A 20,491-nucleotide genomic window follows, 5' to 3' on the forward strand; every position below is an offset into this window, starting at 1 on the left:
TTTTTCTTGTTAGAGATTTTTATCTCTATGCCCCTTGGACTTTGGGAGGGCAATATTTCTAAGCATAAGCAAGGGATCCCCAGCTGCTTAGTCCGGGTTATCCCTAGAGCTTGCATATTAAGGCAGCTTCTATTACCTTTTGGAACCTAAGACTATAACTTATTTGTATGTGTATATTTACCTGCTTTAACCTTGTAAATAACTCTCATTTCTTTTTCTTAGTTAATAAATCTTTAGTTAATTTATTATAGGATTGGCTACAAACATCTAAAGTGCAACTGACTTGGAGTAAGGGACCGGTCCTTTGGGATTGGGAGTAAGATGAATACTGTTGTGATTCTTTTTCTGGGCAGTAAATGGGATGAATTATGGACACAAAACATAACATACAGTAATAACTGGACCAGGAGCAGGCATCTAATTGCATGCCAGATGGCATCACCTCAGTGGCTGTGGAACGAGTTTGATTTTGTCAATGTGAAAGGCAAGAGTGATTAGACTGCAAGCAGCTTCTCTGTATGGAAAATTCCATATTTCGACACAAGGTCAAAAAGAGGCACTGTTTCTCACTATTAGCACTTATACAAAGTTTACAAGTAATTACTTTTTAAAACATGACTCTGGTTTAGATTAGATTGGGAGTTCACATTCATTTTTAAGGCCTTTTAGAAAAGCAAAATATTTTCTGGATTTTCATGTAAATTGATGGGGTTTTGTGTGTGTGAGAGTTTTTAATTTTATGGGCAGTCATTTGCATCCAGAAACAGTGCATGTCAAGGCTAGGAACTCAGTGACTACAAGAGAGGGGGATCTATTAGAAATATACTACATTGTTTCAAACTAATCTGAAAACACTTCAGGAGGCTGGCAGCTTATCCAAATACTTTGCTGTCTGCACACCTCTAGGATTTATTCTGGGTGTCATCAGAGTGGATACCCAGGGTATAATAAGCTACACAAATATAGCCTTTTAACAGAGAGATGCAGAATGGAGGTGCAGCAGAATTCACAGCTGAAATTGTTTTCTATAGATAGCTCATGTTCGCTCTTCGCCTACGTTGATATCATATGGAGTGCGGAGGAGACAATGATGTGCTAAATACTTATTGCTTATGAATCTGGAAAGTAGTTCAGCTCATTCCAGTTCTTTCCCCCCTCCCCCCACACTTTTCTGATTACATTTGCTTTAAAATTGAACATTGTTTGGAAATGTATCATTTTGTTCTTATGATGATAACCAGCCAGGAAAAAACCCACTGACAAACAGTTGGAGAACATCACCACAGTCTAACATACCAAGTGCCTGACACCTTACTCACATGAGCAGTCCAAACTCAAACAGTGCCTCATTCAGCACCAGGAGAGTCGGTGGGAGATATGACACTGACTCCAATGGGAGCAGAATTGGGCCCACTAACTTAAATGAAACTGTTTATGTGAGTGAGAACATTGCGTGACTGGGCTCCAAAGCAGGAGCATAGGTCCCAGCTGTACAGAAATAATTACTTCCTTCTCTTCTGCTGTGCCTTTTCTCAAAGCATTTGAAACAGTGTGGTTACTGCAGGCATTGCAATATACTTTTTATTTATTGTCTTATTCTGACTCTTAAAATATGTTGGTTTTAGGGCACAATGGTTACATAAAAACATTTAGAAACTGGTCCAATGTTGTAATAATCAAGGCAAAACTATCATTAATTTCAGTGGAAGCAGGATCGGGTCCCTAGTTATTAGAACTTCTGCTAGTGGAAACAAATCAATCTCTTGACTATAATAAGAGTAAAGGGCAGGTCCTGCAAACCTTATTCATGGATAAGTTTCTTTAGTTCTTTTGGTTGACTACTCATAGGAGTAAAGGTTGCAAGATTCATCCCACTGGGCCAGGTGTTCAAAGTAGCTCACCACTAGAGCTATTTGAAAATTTTCATCAGAAAATGCTGTTTTGTCAAAACCAAACCTTCTGTGGGACGTCAATGGGAAAAAAATTTCATTTTATTCCCACATTCTCAGAATGGAATGTTTCGATTTTTCCTTTAGAAATATATTGTATATTATAAAAAAACAACAAAAGATAAAGTCAAAATCCAAACAAATCATTTTGATTTTATCAAAACTAAATGTTGGAAATTTCAAAATTTGACATTTTTGCAACACAAACAATTTTCAAAATCATGGAATTTCCTGTGACACAGAAATTCCAGTTCTCACACAGCTCTACTCAGCACCTAGCGCTCCCTTTGAAAGCAACAGGAACTGCTGGGTGTGGTGATAATGTGGCTGATAATGTGCACAGTACTCAGAGATAGATATCATGAAGTAAACCAAGAATCATGTATTTTTTTGCATATTGAGCTCTTCGGAAAAGAAATGACTTATTATGTACAAAACACGACAATAAATTATTTAGTTAAACTTTGACTTTGGGTTGAGGATCTACATTTTGACCTTGTAGCAAAATTTTGAATAATGCTATTTATGCTGAGAACAGTGAGAGACAAAGAGATTAATTACTAGAGAGAATGATCCCACTGTGGGCAGGCGACCTATAAGGAATTTGGCTCAAAATGTGGATTTCTCTTCCAAAGCAGCCTGCTGCAGGAGAATTTACATTTGTTTTCTGAATTACCTGATGGAACCTTTCTCTAGAAGCTAGCTTACATAAACCTATGGGGGTGCAGAAAAGTCTGAACCTGCCTATCTAGGACAATTAAGTTTGAATTGTCTGCTTGAAGAGCCAATGCTAATACCAATCTATGCCATTTTCATTCAGTTACATCTTTTCAACCAGCATCCATACAACTTGTGTGTGCAGCTTGGGTCTGTTATCACTTGTTTTCTTTGAAGTACAAATTTAAAGGGAGGCAGATGCTATTTGTGTTCAGATGCAGAGGAAATGCATTCATTGTCCTGTCACGTGGAGACCTTACTTTTGTTCTTGATTTTTGTTGTTGTTCTTGCTTTGTTAATATAAAATAAAAGCAGTTCTGACTGAAATTATACTGTTGCTTTTGATTTATGAAAAGTGTAACAAAAGTGACAAGAGGGATAAGAGACCTGGAAAAGTCCTAGTTTATTTCAGGCCCTCCCTGTGAAATCTGGATTTACAAAATCCAAATCTATGTTTTATTCATTTTTAAAACTGGCAAATTAGTGAACATTCTGAATAAACGGGAAACGGGTATCTCAGTAATGTCAGACATCAGTGTGATAGAGCAAAATAAATGAATTGTTAAAGTGTGGAAAGACCCTCTTGGGGGAGGGGCTAGGCCCAATTCTGGGATTTTGAAAGTTCGAGTTTTCTTTTGAAACACTGTGTTGTAAATAACTTGGACCCCAGGAAGCGGAATTTTTTGACTATCTGGCCTGTGTGGACTTTTTAAAAGGAGAATGAGTTAAGGAAAAATGGAGGCAGCGCTACTGCAGAGCCACAATTGGCCAGAAGGGAGTGCTACAGGGCAGGTGTGCGCTTTGACATGGTGGTTCTAGGTATAATGAAAATACTTTTATAACCCTTACCACAAAAGATCCAAAACACTTTAAAAGAATAAGCCTTATCTTGCAGCCCTTTCTCAAGTGAGTAGACCCATCAAAGTCAATAGGACTGTTTCCATAAATAAAGGTTACACAATCAAGCCCACTGGCATTCAGATAGCTCTTGGGGGAAAGCAGCAGATCAGGGACAGCACGTGACATAAGGGTGAAATAGGATATATAGGCCATTCACAATATAGCAAATCTCCTCTCCTACACAAGGTGTCACGGGATCTTTAATGTCCATGTGTCTAATCAATTCCATTCCGAAGAAGAGCTCTATGTAAACTCAAAAGCTTGTCTCTCTCACTAACAGAAGCAGGTCCAATAAAATATATGACCTCACCCACCTTGTGTCTGCAATATACTGGGACTGATACTGCTACACACTTCTGCGTAATCAAGACAATAACAGATCCAAAGAAACTGTCATTTCTATATGCAATATAGAGTAGAAACTCAGAGTTATGAACACCTCGGAAATGGAAGTTGTTCATAACTCTGAAATGTTCGTAACTCTGAACAAAATGTTATGGTTGTTCTTTCAAAAGTGTACAACTTAATATTGATTTAATACAGCTTTGAAGCTTTACTATGCAGAAGAAAAATGCTATTTTTGACTATCTTAATTTAAATGAAACAAGAAAAGAAACATTTTCTTTACCTTGTCAAATCTTTTTTTAAACTTTCCCTTTTTTAGTAGTTTACTTTTAACACAGTACTGTACTGTATTTGTTTTGTTGTCTCTGCAGCTTCCTGATTGCATATTTCTGGTTCCAAATGAAGTATGTGGTTGACCGATCAGTTCTTAACTGTGGTGTTCATAACTCTGAGGTTCTACTGTACTTTGCTTTTGGCTTAGTTGCCGTATAGAAGATTTGTAGGACCAGATACTCTGTAGCTGTAAATCAGCATATCTCCATTGACATCAATGGAGCTACACCAGTTAACACCAGCAGAGGACCTGATCAATAGTTTTTTTAATGGTTTTGTATATTTTCACTATACATAAGTCTCTACAATCAGTACCTTGTTCCATGTCTGTCTTAATTTGCTCTTCCAAATCCTCAGGAGACATGCAGAACTCATGTTCTTCCCCTCCTGGTGGCTTGGGTTTACACTGTCCACAACAGCAATTGAAACAGCAGCACAGGCAGCAGCAAAAGTAGCAGCCTGTCAAGAGGCCACAAACTGCAAACAGGGCCTAGATAAAATGGGGGAGAAACCCCTATTACCACATGAACTTCCTTTAATTAATGACAGTTTGTAACAGACGTAAGGCACATAGTGTCAAGTATCAGAGGGGTAGCCGTGTTCGTCTGGATCTGTAAAAAGCAACAAAGAGTCCTGTGGCACCTTAAAGACTAACAGACGTATTGGAGCATAAGCTTTCGTGGGTGAATGCCCACTTCGTCAGACACATGTGACTGACGAAGTGGGCTTTCACCCACGAAAGCTTATGCTCCAATACGTCTGTTAGTCTTTAAGGTGCCACAGGACTCTTTGTTGCTTAAGGCACATAGTGTCAGTTTTTCAAAAGAGCTCAGGACCAGATTTGCGTGTGCCACTCCTGAGGGCATTCTGTGCCAAAAAATTAAAAATTCTGTGCACAATATTTTAAAATTCTGCAAGTTTTATTTGTCAATAAATAAATGCAGAGGCTCCAGCATGGAAGTGGGAAGCACAGGCCACTGGTTGTATGAAGGTAGAAAATCACCCTGCAGTCTCCCCAGCCCCACCCCCGGGACACGGACTCAGTGGTGAGGCTGCACCCAACCCTGACACAGCACAAGGTCTGGGCCTACCCCAGAAACACCCTGGGGCCCTGCCCCTCTGCACCAGGTGCACCAGATGTGGGACAGGCAGGCTCAACCAGGCAGGATCCAAGTGTGGAAGGACTCACTGTGGGAGGATCCGGGTGTGGGGTGAGAGGATTCTGTGTTGAACAATCTGGGTGCAGGCAGATCAGTGGGGGGTCTAAGTGTGGGGGGATCTGCATGCAAAGAGAGTTGCTGGGGCAATGGGACTCTGCAGGGGCTTCCAGGTGAAAATGGTTGGGGCTCAGCAGAGAGGTCTGGGTGTGGGGGTCTCAGCAGGGGGTCTGGGTGCTGGGAAAGTGGGACTTGGTGGGCTGGGGGTCTGAGTGCAGCTAGTTGGGGGTCAGTGGCATGAGGGTCTGGATGTGGGGGCTCAGGGTGGTGCTGGAGGGTGGGGCTCATCAGGATGGGGTTTGAGTGCAGGGAGTTTAGTGGGAGGTAGTCTGGGTTTAGGGTTGGGGCTCCAGAGACAGGGGTTGAGGTTCAGTGGGGTGGGGTTTCAGTATTAAAGGCTAGGGGGGTTCTGGGTGTACGGGGAGAGGCTTGGTGGGGTGTCTGGGTATGGGAGGTTCAGATGCATGGGGGTTGGGTGGATGGGCAAGCAGCTCCCCATACAGTGACCCTTCCCCCTGTAGCTGAGGATCAATGGGGGCAGGAAGCAGGGGATGATGCTGAGCTTCCTGCAACTGGGGGAGGTTTCTAGGGGTGGGTCTGACACAGCCCAAACCACTCCTTGCAGGGGAAGAGGAAATCCCATCCTCCGCCGTCTCCAGCCCAGCCGGAACTAGCAGCTGATCCCAGCTCAGGGTAGGAGCCACTACCTGGGGTGTCCCCAGCCCTGTGGTGATTTACCTCTCTGATGGCTGCTCTGGGTGCCTGAAATAATGTACCTGCGTAGCTAGGGAGTGGTGCATAACTGCTCTTGCAGCTTCCCTTTGCTTCCCTGTCAGAAAGTCATTTTTCTGTGGGGGAAGTGAAGAAATCTGCGGGGGACATGAATTCTGCACACATGTAGTGGTGCAGAATTCCCCCAGGAGTAAAGTGCTCCACACCCACAATCAGAGCCAGATTGTCAAGAGTTTAGCTGCCACTCAAAAACCTAAATATGGGGAGATTTCCAGACCACTCACCACCCCACCCACCCTCTGTCATTATGACATTTATGGCTAGATTTTCAAGGGTTCAGCACCCAACATGCACCCAATATGCTGGGATCTTGCAAATCTGGCCCCAGTTATGAGTGCTGAGTGAGGCCTTCCAGAAATTCCAAACATAGTGCAAAACCCCCACCTCCCTTAAAAATGGTTCATTACAGTAGATTTCTGTGTAAATTCTTATTCATTGATAGAGTGTTGATAATAGCCAAGTATGTGAGAAAAAAAAAACAAAATAAGGAGTCCATAGGCTGGAGTGGCTAAGATGAAACATTTAATTTTCCTCTTGCACATACTGGGATAAATCAAGTGAAGTTACTCAGGTGTATGTAGAGGAGAAAAAGGCTTCCTTGGTCAGTGCAGATTCTATGGCCTTCAGGCACAAATCTGCTTTCATCAAGGAGGCTCAATTTAGCCCTTAGAATAGATTATAGTTAAAAGGCCACTGTCAAGAATGATTTAACACGTACAGCTTAACTCAGAAAAAGTGCTCTCACCAATAGTTTAATGTATTCAAAAATAAAATATATGGCTTGATAATAATATTAATTAATAATAAAACAATCTCCCCTCCACCACCCCAAATCCATCGCAGGATTGTGACATGTGTGAGGATAGGTATCAGGTTAATAGTATGGAAGTGACTATGTGAATTAAATGATAAAATGTTAGCATGGGTGCAATTATGGCCCATTTGAAGTCAGGGGAATGATTCACATGTTTAAAGTTAACCATCTGAGCAAGTGTTGAGGCTCAAGGCCAATGGTAATACCTGTACCAGGTTAAGCGCACAAATACCTCCAGATGTTTTCAAAAGACTGGCCAGATTTATGCTGAGTTGAAGTTATTTCAGAATGTTGTGCCTTCTTTCACAGCAAACCTAGATTTTGTACTGGTTTAACTATTTGGGTTAGGGTGTGACTTTTACTGAAAAATAGATAAATTGGTACACACACTCCCAAGTGTGAATGCAGTTATACCCATATAAAGGTTCTTTAAAATGGCATAGATTATTTCCCTAAATTTATGGGAATAAGATATGTCAGTATAAACACCTTTATACTAGTATAATTGTTTTTGCTGGTGTGGATACAAATTTTGCCAATATGATTTAGCTGCCCAGTTTTGAAAATGTAGTCCATTAATTTGTATTTGAGCTGCTTCTATTCCCACCTGAAGTAGTATATAAAGTATGCTTTCCCAGACACATGGAACTGACCTTGCACTGACCACTGTTGGAGACAGGATACTGAGCTAGATGGACCACTAGTCTGATCCAGGATGGAGATTCCCATGTTCCTAAATCAGATCTGTCATTTCTCCTGTCATCACAGTGTATTTGGTTCACATAAAGATATTTTTTCTATTTATTCCAATGGACTCTTTGCTGCCCCAACATTTTGTTGCTGGAAATAGCATTAAGAATAAAATCCAAAGTGTGGGATTTTCCACATTTGTGATGTCATAGGCTTGTTACATTCACTGACACACTGATTGCAATGCTAGGGTTTGCAATATATACATAAATAGCAAAGGATTATAGTTACATAATAAACCAAATGAACAGAGCTCTTATGTCTTCAGAATCCCCACCAGGGGTTTTTCCTCGTTCAATTTGCTGACTTGAGATATCATGCTCTCCCTTTCCTACTTTCTTCCTCCACTCTGCAGTTCTCACCTCTTCTTCCACTTCCTTTCCCCTGCCCCCTCACAATGTACCCAAGGTGCACCTATATGACACCATAATCACACACTGTGTTATGTATTATTATTGCTTACGTATGCTGTGTGCTATATATAGCAAAGAACATGGCTAAATTTGTACGGTAACTTATTAGCTGGTTGTCACACAAGTAGGACTTCTCATTTTTGAGCAATGAGTCATTTTTATTTAGTCATTACTGAAAAGAAAATCAAAATTAACCTGGAGCTCCAGTTTCAAATATAATTTATGCCTCTAAGTGTTACCAGACATGAAGTGTATTTAATTATTTAGTAAATTAAAGGAAAAATCCTTCATTATCACTTTTCTGGAGAGGTGCTTAATTATATTTTTGCCAGTTTCTAATCATTCAAGACATGCCATTGTTTAATAAAGCTGCTATGACTTAAGGCCCTGATCCTCAAAATTGTTTCACATCGGGGGACTCCTAGTCCCATGCAGAGCCCCATGAACTCCCATGGGACTCCACATGAGTGTAAAAGTCCATTCACATGGAGCACTTTGCAGAACCAAGGCCAAACTAAGTTAGAAGACTGCATGATTTCCTAGCTTGCTCAGTACATTTTAAAAAAGAGAATAGAGGATTTTATTTTACCCACTCACCTTTGCCCACCAGCTTGAAAGCATGAAGTATGCATTAACATTTTCTTCTCCAAATTGTTCCGCCACATATAGCCCTAATGATCCATACTTATCGTATATGTTTCTCTTGGACAGGTCAGTCAGTATCGCATGAGCATTGTTGATCTCTTTAAATTTTTCAGCAGCCTCTGGATTGTCAGGATTCTTGTCAGGATGATATTTCAGAGCCAATTTTCTTAAACATGAAAGAAAGAGAAGGAAAAGAGCGTTTTTGCTATAAATATTTACAAAATATTTTAGTTGATGCATTTTTGTTCTGAGCAGAAGGTCTGGCCTGAGTCTTGTTAGTTACAGCTTTACTGTAGCATGAGCTAAATGAGAGGATGTCAGTGCGAGGCTCTATAGCAACTGATAATGGATAATGGTGCAAAGATGACAGAAAGAGGTAAGTTTCTAAGACAGATTTGAAAGATGGCAGCAAGGTGAATAGGAGAGTTTCTGAAAGAAAAATAATAAATATTCTCCTAAATAGGGATAAATATTAAATAAACATCCTTTCCTCAGTAGAAGTAATTCACATGGCTGTATTGACATTTGTAACACTTGGAGTAATTTTACCTTTAGGGTAAAATGCTGGCCCCATTGCAGTCAGTGGCAAAAGTCACAATGCATTAAATAGGGCCAGGAGGTCACCCTTAAAATACGCCTTACTCTTAATTTGTAAAGACATGGGCTTCTTACCTCTCAAACTTTTTGACTTTCCATCTGAGGAAAAGGGGCATAATTTTTCTTTAACTGTAGAGATTACAAGCCCAGTCTTGCTTCCACTGAAGTCAGAGGAAGTTTTGTGAGGCCCCTAAGTATCGCTCTAATGTGAGAGAAAAAAGAAGTCTTCCCTTAACATGGCACTGCTGTAGTTAAGGCTGACTCTATGTTTTATATTTTATTTAATATGTGTTAGGCATTGATACCTTGTCAGTTACAAAACCCTCTAGGCAGAAAATTGATACATGCTAAAAACACAGATTCTTATTCTTCTTTCCAAAAATGATTTTAACAAGTCCGTTTTAAAGCAAATGTATCAAATATAACAACTTTTCAATTCCCTCAAAATTACCTTCCTTAAAGGAAGGGAAATACTATACAACATATCTGATGATCTCATGGATCAATAGCTACCTCAAGGTATTATATACAGGAGGTAGGCTTTCAGAAACCCTAACAACAGTAAAGAAAAAGAAATTCAGAAGCTCCAATAGAATGGGGGCATCCTTCTGAAGAACAGAATGGGAAAACAATAGTGGTTTTGAATAGAGTCAGTTTCAAACGCCCTTTTGCCAAGCTCCAGGCAAAAGCAATCTTTGGACCTGATTCACTATTGCCTATACCATATGCAATATTTTACACTGGTGCAAATGGGGTTTAAAATGCTACTGTTTGGATCTGGTAGCATTTTACATCCACTTTGTTCTGATGTAAATGACTAAAGGTGTATAACAATTGTGAATTGGGCCCGTTGTTTTTAAAATAATGAAATTGCACGGGGTTGGTCTTTAAAGTGGGCTGACCTCATTCGATGCTTTGAATAAAAACTTTTGATCCATTTACAAATTGCTGAACCTGTGCTTCCGCTATTTCTCTTCATATATGCCATTACACAGTGTTAAACTTCCCTTATTCCCTTGAAATGAGTTAATACTGTTACTATGATCTCATGGGAAATTCAGTGTAAGTCCAGAGACAGTGTCTGATGTCAATACCAAAGGAAATTAGATAAGTGCAAGTACTGGATACCATGTTACTATGTCTAGATAGAAGATGGTACGTTCATAAAAATGTAAACACTAACCTGGCTAGTATATGATAGAGGTGGTAATAGGGTAACTGGAGTGTCCACATGTTTATAGCTCAACATGCACACACTGGGCCAGATTCTAATTTCATGTACACCAGTGAGAAATTCTGGAGAAATTCCATTGACTACCATGATAGCACAGACAGGGGTCAGGCTTTTTTACAACTTTGTCATCTATTCATGATCATAGGCTGAATTACAGAAACAACCACTGTCTTCTTATACCAAAGAAGAAACTTTATGAGAGTAATGAAGGCAATTTTATTCCTAAATTTTCTCTCTGCTTCACTGTAGAACTAGCTAGAATCTTCCCTCGGGCCTCTCCGTGGAGGATGCATGCACATGTAATTTTCTATATGTTTCTAACTATTCTGTTCAGGTTCTTATATTGTTCCTGTTATTGTATCTGTTACCAGGATCTGAATGCAAAAAAACCTCAATTCTCCTTCAAGCTAGAATCAAATCAACAATATAAGGCTTTCTGCAGGAAGTACCTTTACAACCTTCTACGCGTAATACCAGCTGTGTTAGCAAAGAGCTGAGCTAGTTACCTATCTTTCTTTATGCAGTGTTGTTGTAGCTGGGTTGTCCTCAGGATATTAGAGAGAGAAGGTGGATGAGATAACATCTATTATTAGACCAACTTCTGTTGGTGAAACAGAGCAGTTTTCAAGGTCTGGGCTGAAAAAGAGCTCTGTGTGAGCTTGAAAGCTTGCCTCTCTCAGCAACAGAAGTTGGTTCAATAAAAGATATTACCTCACTCACCTTGTCTCTCTAATAACTTTATTTATGTCTCTGCTGGGACAGCACTTGGCTCTGTCTTTCCATTTCTACTGCACCCAACACCATGGTATTTAAATAGCTGACATATTTCCAAACAGGAAAAATGCATAAAATATTTAAGTAAGGTATTTTCCTCTCGCTTTGATGTCACTCTCACAGATACTGCAACCATATGCAGTATCTTTGGGGGACCATACCGTCTTAAGTTTATAAATGGCTTAATGTAACATCTTGGGCCAGGGATTGTTTGCAACTGCAGCAGGGGAGGGTTACCACTGCTCCTCCAGGAGCTAAAAATAGTGGGGGTGATTAAGGATAGTTGCTGAAACTGTAAACAACTCTAGAGAGTTATCTCCCTCTGGTGTGGTTTGCATGTACATGGTCAAGGTGGGTGTTCCACAGACCAACAGACAAAGAAAGGGCTTTTAGTATAAAAAGGCTGTGTTTAAACTGACACCACACCTTCTTTATGATTCAGAAAATGAAAAGGACATTTTGTCCAAGGAGGGCCCCAACAACCTTTGCAGAAAAGTTGGAAGGTCCTTGGCTTACCTGGCCCCATAAGGCTGATGGGTGACCTCTGATAAGCTTTTAACACGTGTATAGGAACTTTTATTGTATTTTTTGTACGTTTTCTCTCTAATGCTTTTGTCCTACCAATAAATGTATTTTGCTTTGTGAAGGCTGGTTGGTATACACTGTTGTAGCCCCTGGAGAAAATTTAATCACAACTGCTGGACAGACAGGGGAAATTATGTCACAGTGAGTTGCAGAGGGACTGCAAGCCTAAACCCCCAGCCTGGAGGTAGGGAGCACAGGCGTGCACACGGGGTATGCTGGGTGTGCCCAGGCACACCCTAATGCAGGGGTGGGCAAATGGTTCCACTCTCCCCGGCGCAGCAAGCTGCTGGCCCCTTCCCCCTCTCCTGGAGCCAGGCTCCAGGAATATTCAGGGCTGGGGGCTCTGCTGCTCCACCAATATCTGGAGCTGGGTCTCTCCCCCGGCCCCCGCCTGCCCCCCCATGGGTCTCCCCCCCACCCCGCCACGTCCCTGCCTGGAAGAAAGCAGTGCGCACCTCTCCCATGCCTGCTTGTGCTGCTGGTGTGTCTGCTGCCCCAGGGTCCTAGTGCCCCCAATCCCCTACTGGCAGGGCAGGCTGCCCTTGCCCTGCCCTTCCGCCCTAGCCCTGAGCCTCTCCAATGCCCCAAACCCCTCAGCCCCAGCCCCAATCCCCCTGCACCCTAATCCTCTGCCCAAGCCCTGAGCCCCTCCTGAATCATGAACCCCTCATTCCACTGCACCCTAATCCTCTGCCCCAGCCCTGAGACCCCTCCTGCATCATGAACCCCTCATCCTCAGCCCCACAGCCTTCACCCCACACCTCAACCCTCTGGCCTAGCCCTGAGCCCCCTCCCACACCCCAAACCCCTCATCTCCAGGCCCAGCCAGAGCCCTCGTCCCCTCGCACCCTAATCCTCTGCCCCAGCCCTCAGACCCCTCCTGCATCATGAACCCGTCATTCTCAGCCCCACAGCCCTCACCCCTGCACCCCCTCCTATCCCCAAACCCCCTCCAGAGCATGCACCCTCTCCCCTTCCCAGACACCCCTTCCAGACCCCAAACTCTCTCCCAGAGCCTGCACCCCTCACCCCCTCCTGCACACCCACCCCCTGCCCCAGCCCGGAGCCTGCACCCAGCAGCCAAACTCCATCCCAGAGCCTGCACCCCGACCCCCTCCCCCACCCAAACTTCATCCCAGAGCCTGCACCCTGCACCCCCCCTGCACCCTAATCCCAGCCCAGGACCTGCACCCCAGACCTCCTCCCTCCACCCAAACTCCCTCCCAGAGCCTTAGGCAGGTGGGGGGCAGAGTTGGGGGGGGCGGGTTCTGTGCACCACCAAAATTTCTACAAACCTGCCACTCATGCGCGGAGCAGAACATGCTGCTAGGAGCCTAATGGTAAGGGGTCCGGAGCCGGGGGGGAGGATAAGGGGTGAGGGCAGTCAGGAGACAGGGAGCAGGGTGGGTTGGATAGGGGGTGGGATCCCGAGGGGAGTGGTTAGGGGTGGGGGGCCTCTAGAGGGGGCAATCAGGGAGCAGGGGAGGTTGGATGGGGCATGGGAGTCCCGGGGTCTGTCAGGGGGCGGGGGGTGGATAGGAGTCAGGGCAGTCAGGGGACAGGGAGCAAGGAATGTCCTGGGTGGGCAGTTAGGGTGGGGGGTCTCTGGAGGGGGTTGGGGCAGGCAGGGAGCATGGGGGGTTGTATGAGTCGGGAATTCTGGGGTCCTGTCAGGGGGCAGGGAGCCCCAGGGGCCTGTCTGAGGGGGCAGGGCTGTGGATAAGGGTCGGGGCAGTCAGGGGACAGGTAGGGGGTAGGGTCCTAGGAGGGCAGTCAGGGGACAAGGAGCAGGGAGGCTTAGATAGGGGGTAGGGTCCTGGGCGGCAGTTAGGGGCAGGGGTCCCAGGCGGGGGTAGTCAGGGGACAAGGAGCGGGGGAGGTTGGGGGCTCTGAGGGGGGCAGTCAGGGGGCGGGAAGTAGGAGGGAATGGATGGGGGCAGGGTGGGGCTAGGGCAGGGCTCCCTGGGTGCACACCCTAATGAAATGTGCTGCGCATGCCTATTGTAGGGAGACATTAGTTTCTATCTGAGAGAGGGGATTGCTAGGAAGCCTGAAACCTTTAAGTGGATACCTGGGGGCTGTCAAAGGTGCAGTCAACCCTGAAACTGTGACTTCCAAGAGTTGCACTTCTAAAACTTAATATGAGCTGGTTATATTTTTGAGGTACAGCAGCTTCTGAGATGCTATAAAGATTTTAAGGAATTGGTAGGGAAAGAAGTGAGACCTGCAGGGAGCTCTCCCCATGACCAGATCATACTGCAGTAGAGCTCATGCCCAGGCCCACCCAAAACACAACATACTGGTATCAAAGTTACTATATATATCAAGTCTGTTGACATGATAACTAGGTCCCATTCATAACTCAAGTAGGGGGGTTTCAGAGACAGTATTTTTGTTTTGCTCATGTTTATATCTGCTTTGTATTTTGGAAGACTGTACTCTCTTTTGAGGGACTAACACAAGTCGTTTCCTTAGTATAATTATTAAATGACAGGAGGTGCCCTCTTGTGGCAATAAAAGTGATTTATGTCTTGTTACATTACATGATTCTAATGTACAAACCAAGTTCAGCAAGGCTGGTGCAGGGAGCTGTAAAATACCCTGAGCTTAGAAAGCCCACTGCGCTGAGGGTGACCAGATAGCAAGTGTGAAAAATCAGGACACTTGTTTTTCAGAGAGGGGTATAATTGCCTATATAAGACAAAGCTCCTAATATTGGGACCCTAACTGCACCAAAGGAGAGATGTCTCCATTAGAGTGCAAGCAGTGCTCCTTCCTCAATTTTACACTGAGGCTGGAGTACAGCTTTATTTTTCACAGGAGCTGCACGGTAAAATTGCCATCAGGAGACAATAAAGCCGATTTCCACTGGCCAACCCTTTTTTTGGAGTACGGTTGCTGGCCTGGAGGCACTCTGTCATCTTTTATACTGACATAAGCCTGTGAACACACTTCTGCTGGCATTTATACCAGTGGGAAATTTAGTCTTATACCTTTAACTTAATAATATCTCCTCTTGCATGCCTTAAATATATTTGTAAAATCATACCTTTAATATCATTAATGTATTTAGTAGACCATGCATCCTATACTTAAACATAGTATTAAATAATATTAAACACTGAAATATGTAGACTGAATAAACAGGCTGACTTTACATGTCTAATGACATTCCATGGTGTCTAAGACCTTAGGTTGCATATGGGATCTGTTCTTTTTTGTTAAGTGGGGGGAAAGGCCCAGGCTATTAAGATGAATACTGATTGAGGTATTTCTTGGAAATTGGTGGCTGGTTCTAAGGATAACACTAAACACTTTATTGGCTTCCATGGTTTTTGCACTAATATATCTGTAGACATTTCCACCCTCCCTGTACTTCTTAAGCAAAATTATACAAATTAAGGGCTGAGTCCTGGAGCCCTTATTTGGACAAAATTTCTTCTGATTTCAAAGGGATGAAGGATTCTCCTTTCACTACCTCCCTCTGCCTTCTATATCAACACAGACTCTGTCAGAATTTGACTCTTGATTTAGATAAAATATATTCACTGCAATTAATATATTAGTGCAGATGGATGGTCAAATATGCCTAAATGCTGATAACTTATTTCCTATTCTAAGATAACTATTTACTTTGCAGTTCACTAAACATAAAACAATCACATCACATGGGACTTTCAAAAGAGACGTTCAGACTAGACAAGCACAAAACCTAAAATCTGTGGATAGACTACATCGCCCGAGATGCACCATGGCTCGGGACTCCTATAATGTACCCCTATTACTTAGTGTTCAGGAGCTTTGAGAAGGAAAGGAAGGGTTTGCATTTAGAGCTGCTGAGAAAATAGGATTTATTTCCACAACATTTTCAACTTTTCTACAAAACATTTTGACTAAAACCTGAAATAATTCAATTCAAAATGTCACTGCAGTGTTCATGGAAGTTATAGTTCTGGTGCCCTATGTGCCCATTCTCCATTAGGGACTGAGATCTCTGGCCAGACTACATCTCCCATGATGCATCTTGGCCTGGGATTCTTGCGATGCATCCTCTTCCCACCCCTCTAGAGAGGGAAGAAAGTGGTGCATTGTGGAGTGTGGCTGTCTTCCAGTGAGTCCATCGTATCGGAGAACAGGAGCAAAAGGCACCAAGACTACAACTCCCCTGAGGCAGAGCTGCACCATTTTGAATTGAAATATTTTGGTTTCGGCATTGTAAGGAAATATTAAAAATTTCCACACTTCTTGCAGTGTATTTCGCTTTGTGGAAATTTTTTGGATCAAATGCAGTTTTGACCAGCCCTGCTTTTGTTGCTTTGTCATTGAAATAGCTATGCACATGGAAGGTGTGATTGTGCTGGAGTACCTGCCTTTTACTCCTTCAGAGCTGCGACCCATGAATATAGGTAGGAAGCCCAGAGAAGAAGGGGTCTCCTTACACCCTCTAATTAACCTATACAGACACACAGGAAGGGTTACAATCTGGGCTTTATTACTTATGTGGTAGCTACTGAAGGACCAGAATCTAAAAATATTGAAAAACTTGGTGGTCTTTTTCCAAGATCTTAATGGGAATTTCCCATTGTTATGAATGGGTTAATCTGTCTTCTCATCCCTAACTGTAGGTCAGGGTAGAGTTACATTGGCAGGACGATGTGCAGAAGCTTTCCCAGCTAATGTCTGTGCTGTAGCTGTCCCGTAGATAATCAGAAGGAGATCTCAGTATTCAGGTCTATCAATCTGGCTCCTTTCACCAATATTACATTTCTTCACAATTAAAAAGAAAACACCCTGGAAAATACGGTAACCATCAACCACAAGTGACTTCATTGCCATTATGAAACCCAAGCCCCAATGTCTGTTTTAAAGGAACCATCCCATGATTTGTTTAAAAAAATATTTGTTTTAGGGTCTACCCTAGACCCCAGAAATATAAACAAGTTCTTTTTAATTAGAAACCTTGCTAACTCTTTATTTCCCTGGTAAATTAGCTGATGCTAAATTGCAAAGAAAATCATGGAGCGGTATCTATGTCATGTTTATTAAAACAAAATTTTCCCCTAGGCGGTGTCATTATGGTGAATACCAACTTAATTAATAATGGCAAGAAACTTACAATCAGGTATTGCTGGTTTTTTACACTGCACTGAAGACTAGTTCAACAGCAGGTTTTTGGACTCATGAAACAAATTAGCATAAGATAAAAGTTTAATTAAAACAAATCTAAGAGCCTGACTCATCATTTTATCTTGCAAGTATTTACAACTATTCCATTAAATGTGAATCCCTCTGACATTTCCACTTTATTCAGAAGCAGTCTCTGTTTTCCTGTAATTACTAATAAAGATGGGTAAAGCACCACTGTCAGTTTTACCATCCTTATTTATGTTCAGTGCAAAATAAAATCCACCTCACTTTGCATTCTTCCATGACAACTCTCCCCTTCTGGGACTAAAGAATGTTTCCTTTCCAGAAAGTTAAATGTAAAAACAACAACATGAGGTTTGATGTACAAGTCATTTGATGACTTCTGGAGCCAAAATGTATTATGTCAAATGTATATAATAAATTACATTAATCACATAAGCTGTTATGACATCAATGGGAATACATAGGGTATAAGTCAGCACTGAATTTGACCTTATAGGTCTGTTCACCCAGGATGTCAAAAGTCTAGCTTCTTCTTCGAGTGATTGCTCATGTATATTCCACTATAGGTGTGCGTGCTTGCCACGTGCACTGGTGCCGGAAGTTTTCCCCCTAGCAGTATCCATAGTGGGGGAGCACCGCTTCGACCCCTGGAGTGGCGCCGGTATATCACGCCATAAAGGGGGCTGCGTGCTCCCCCCACCCTCAATTCCTTCTTGCTGCCCTGCTGGTGCCTGATGCGCCTCTGCTTCAGGCCGTGCCCTGGCAAGGACAGTGGTGCCAGTGGGCACCATGGCCTCAGGCACCTGCACTGCCAGGTCATTGCTCTGTGGCTGGAGCCTCTCAGTGCCGAACCGGGTCACCTTCCTGGCACTGAGATCAAGTCGTGGGTGCCGAACCCCAGGCACCGACTCTAGCACCGAACCGGGTTGTGGAGCCCATGGTGCCGTTAGCCGCTGAAGGCGCCGCTCCGTCCACCTCGTCGGCGCAGAGTGATTCGGTTGCGGTACCACCTCCCTCTTCCCAGGAGAACTTTAAAGTCCACCAAGAGCTGCTTCGGAGGGCAGCAGCCAACCTCGAGCTCTGGGCCGAGGAGATGGAGGAGCCCTCTGACACCCTCTTCAATGTCCTCACCTCCTTGGTACTGGAGCGTGTGGCGCTCCCTTTCCATCCATCAGGGAATTGCCAACATCACCATTGGCCTTTGGCAGACCCCGGCCTCTCTTGGGCCTATTTCCAAGAAGGCCGAGAGGAAGTACTTCGTCCCTGCGAGGGGTCTCAAGTACCTTTATACCCACCCAGCTCCAAACTCCCTAGTGGTTGAATCGGTCCACCACCGCGAGCGGAATGGCCAGCCCGCGCCCACGCCAAAGGACAAGGATGCTTGTAGACTTGATGCCTTTGGTAAAAAGGTTTATTCGTCAATGAGTTTCCAGCTCAGAGCGGCCAACCATCAGGCGCTTCTGAGGCGCTACGAGTTTAACCTGTGGGGATCACTCCCCAAATTTGAGCCCCTCATTCCTGAGAAGGAGGTGAAGGAGTTCAGAGCGTTGGTTGAGGAGGGTGCGACCGCCACCAAAGCGGCTCTCCAGGCGGCTTCAGACGCGGCGGACACAGCCGATCGTTCGATGGCTACCGCTGTCTTCATGCGACGGGTGGCGTGGCTCTCGCTTTCGTCAGAATCCCAGTCCATAATGCAGGACCTGCTGTTTGATGGCAAGGCCCTTTTCACAGACCAGACAGACACCCGTCTGCACGGGATGAAGGACTTCCGTACCACCCTGCAAACACTAGGCCTCTACGTCCCGCCTGCTAAGGACAAACCCAGGCCTCAACCCTCTGCTCCACACGCTAGGGGCAGATATGAACCCCCGCCTAAGCGGCAGAGGGATCAAAGACGTCGGTCCCAACGCCAATCCCGCTCGGCCCCACGGCCTGGGGCCTCGAAGGCCAAACGGCAGGGAAAATGGCATTTTTGACTCGTTGAGGGGGGTCACCAGGCTTGTTGCCAGTGTACCCCCCACCCAGTTAATAAAGTTACCTTTTCTAAACCGTTTATCGCACTTCCGACTGCGGTGGTCCCATATCACGTCGGACCAATGAGTCCTCAGTACCATCTCCCAAGGGTACAAGCTGCAGTTTGTTTCAGCCCTCCGCCTGTCCCCCGTCTGGGCGGCCGGACGGGGCTCCGGAGCATGCCCTACTCCTCTACCAGGAAGTAGAGCGCCTCCTCACTGGGAGTGGTGGAAAGGGTACCTCAGGAATACCAGGGCAAGGGTTTTTACTTCAGGTATTTCCTCAACCCCAAGGTGAAGGGCAGGCTTCGCCCCATTCTCGACCTGCAGTTTCTGGTGCGTTGCAAATTCCGCATGGTGTCCCTGGCCTCTATTATTCCATCCCTAGACCAGGGGGATTGGTTTACGGCGCTGGACCTCCAGGATGCGTACTTTCACATCCACATTTTCGAGGGTCACAGGCGCTACCTCCGTTTCCTGGTGAGTCAGGACCACTTCCAATTTACGGTCCTCTCCTTTGGCCTTTCTACTGCCCCCAGGGTATTTACAAAGTGTATGGCGGTGGTGGCGGCCCACCTCAGGAGGAACGGGCTGCAGATCTTCCCCTACCTCGACGACTGGCTACTCAAGGGCCTGTCTCACGCTCTGGTGCAACAGCAGACGACCTTCCTGCTAGACACCTGCGGGGCTCTAGGCCTACTGGTAAATGAGAAATCCACGTTGCTTCCAGTTCAGCGCATAGAATTCATAGGGGCACTGCTAGATTCCCGAGTAGCCACGGCCTCCCTGCCACGGGACAGGTTCGAGACGCTCAAGGCTTTCATCGCCTCCATCACGGCTTTTCCGATAACCACAGCACGTGTGTGCCTTCAAATGCTAGGCCATATGGCAGCATGCACTTATGTGGTGCGACATGCCAGGCTTTGGATGAGGCCCCTCCAGCTTTGGCTGGCCTCCCGGTACTCCCAGGCCAGGGACGGCCTGGACAAGGTTGTCACAGTGCCGCCCAGGGTGGTGGCAGACCTCTAATGGTGGTCCCTCCCGAGCAACATGCTCCGGGGTATCCCCTTCCAAGAGCCCCATCCCTCACTGGATCTAGTGTCGGACGCCTCAGACCTGGGCTGAGGAGCCCATGTGGGGGATTTCAGGACCCAGGGTATGTGGTCACCAGATGAGCTAATCCTACATATAAATGTCAGGGAGCTCAGAGCCGTACGCCTGGCGTGCATGGCATTTCGCCAGCACATACAAGGGAAAGTGGTC

General features: G+C 44.7%; 1 protein-coding gene across 1 annotated transcript in view; it reads right to left on the reverse strand.

Annotated features, from left to right (window-relative positions):
- Positions 1-20,491, reverse strand: part of DNAJC5B (DnaJ heat shock protein family (Hsp40) member C5 beta) — a 79,212-nt gene that overhangs the window by 2,396 nt on the left and 56,325 nt on the right. Inside the window, exons 6-7 of the mRNA XM_054021099.1 lie at positions 8,828-9,041; positions 4,560-4,734 (exon numbers count right to left, since the gene is read on the reverse strand). Of these exons, the coding sequence (XP_053877074.1) occupies positions 4,560-4,734; positions 8,828-9,041 (389 nt within the window). The remainder of the gene's footprint in view (positions 1-4,559; positions 4,735-8,827; positions 9,042-20,491) is intronic.

This window comes from Malaclemys terrapin, chromosome 2 (assembly GCF_027887155.1).
Source record: "Malaclemys terrapin pileata isolate rMalTer1 chromosome 2, rMalTer1.hap1, whole genome shotgun sequence".
In the NCBI taxonomy this organism is placed as follows: Eukaryota; Metazoa; Chordata; order Testudines; family Emydidae; genus Malaclemys; species Malaclemys terrapin.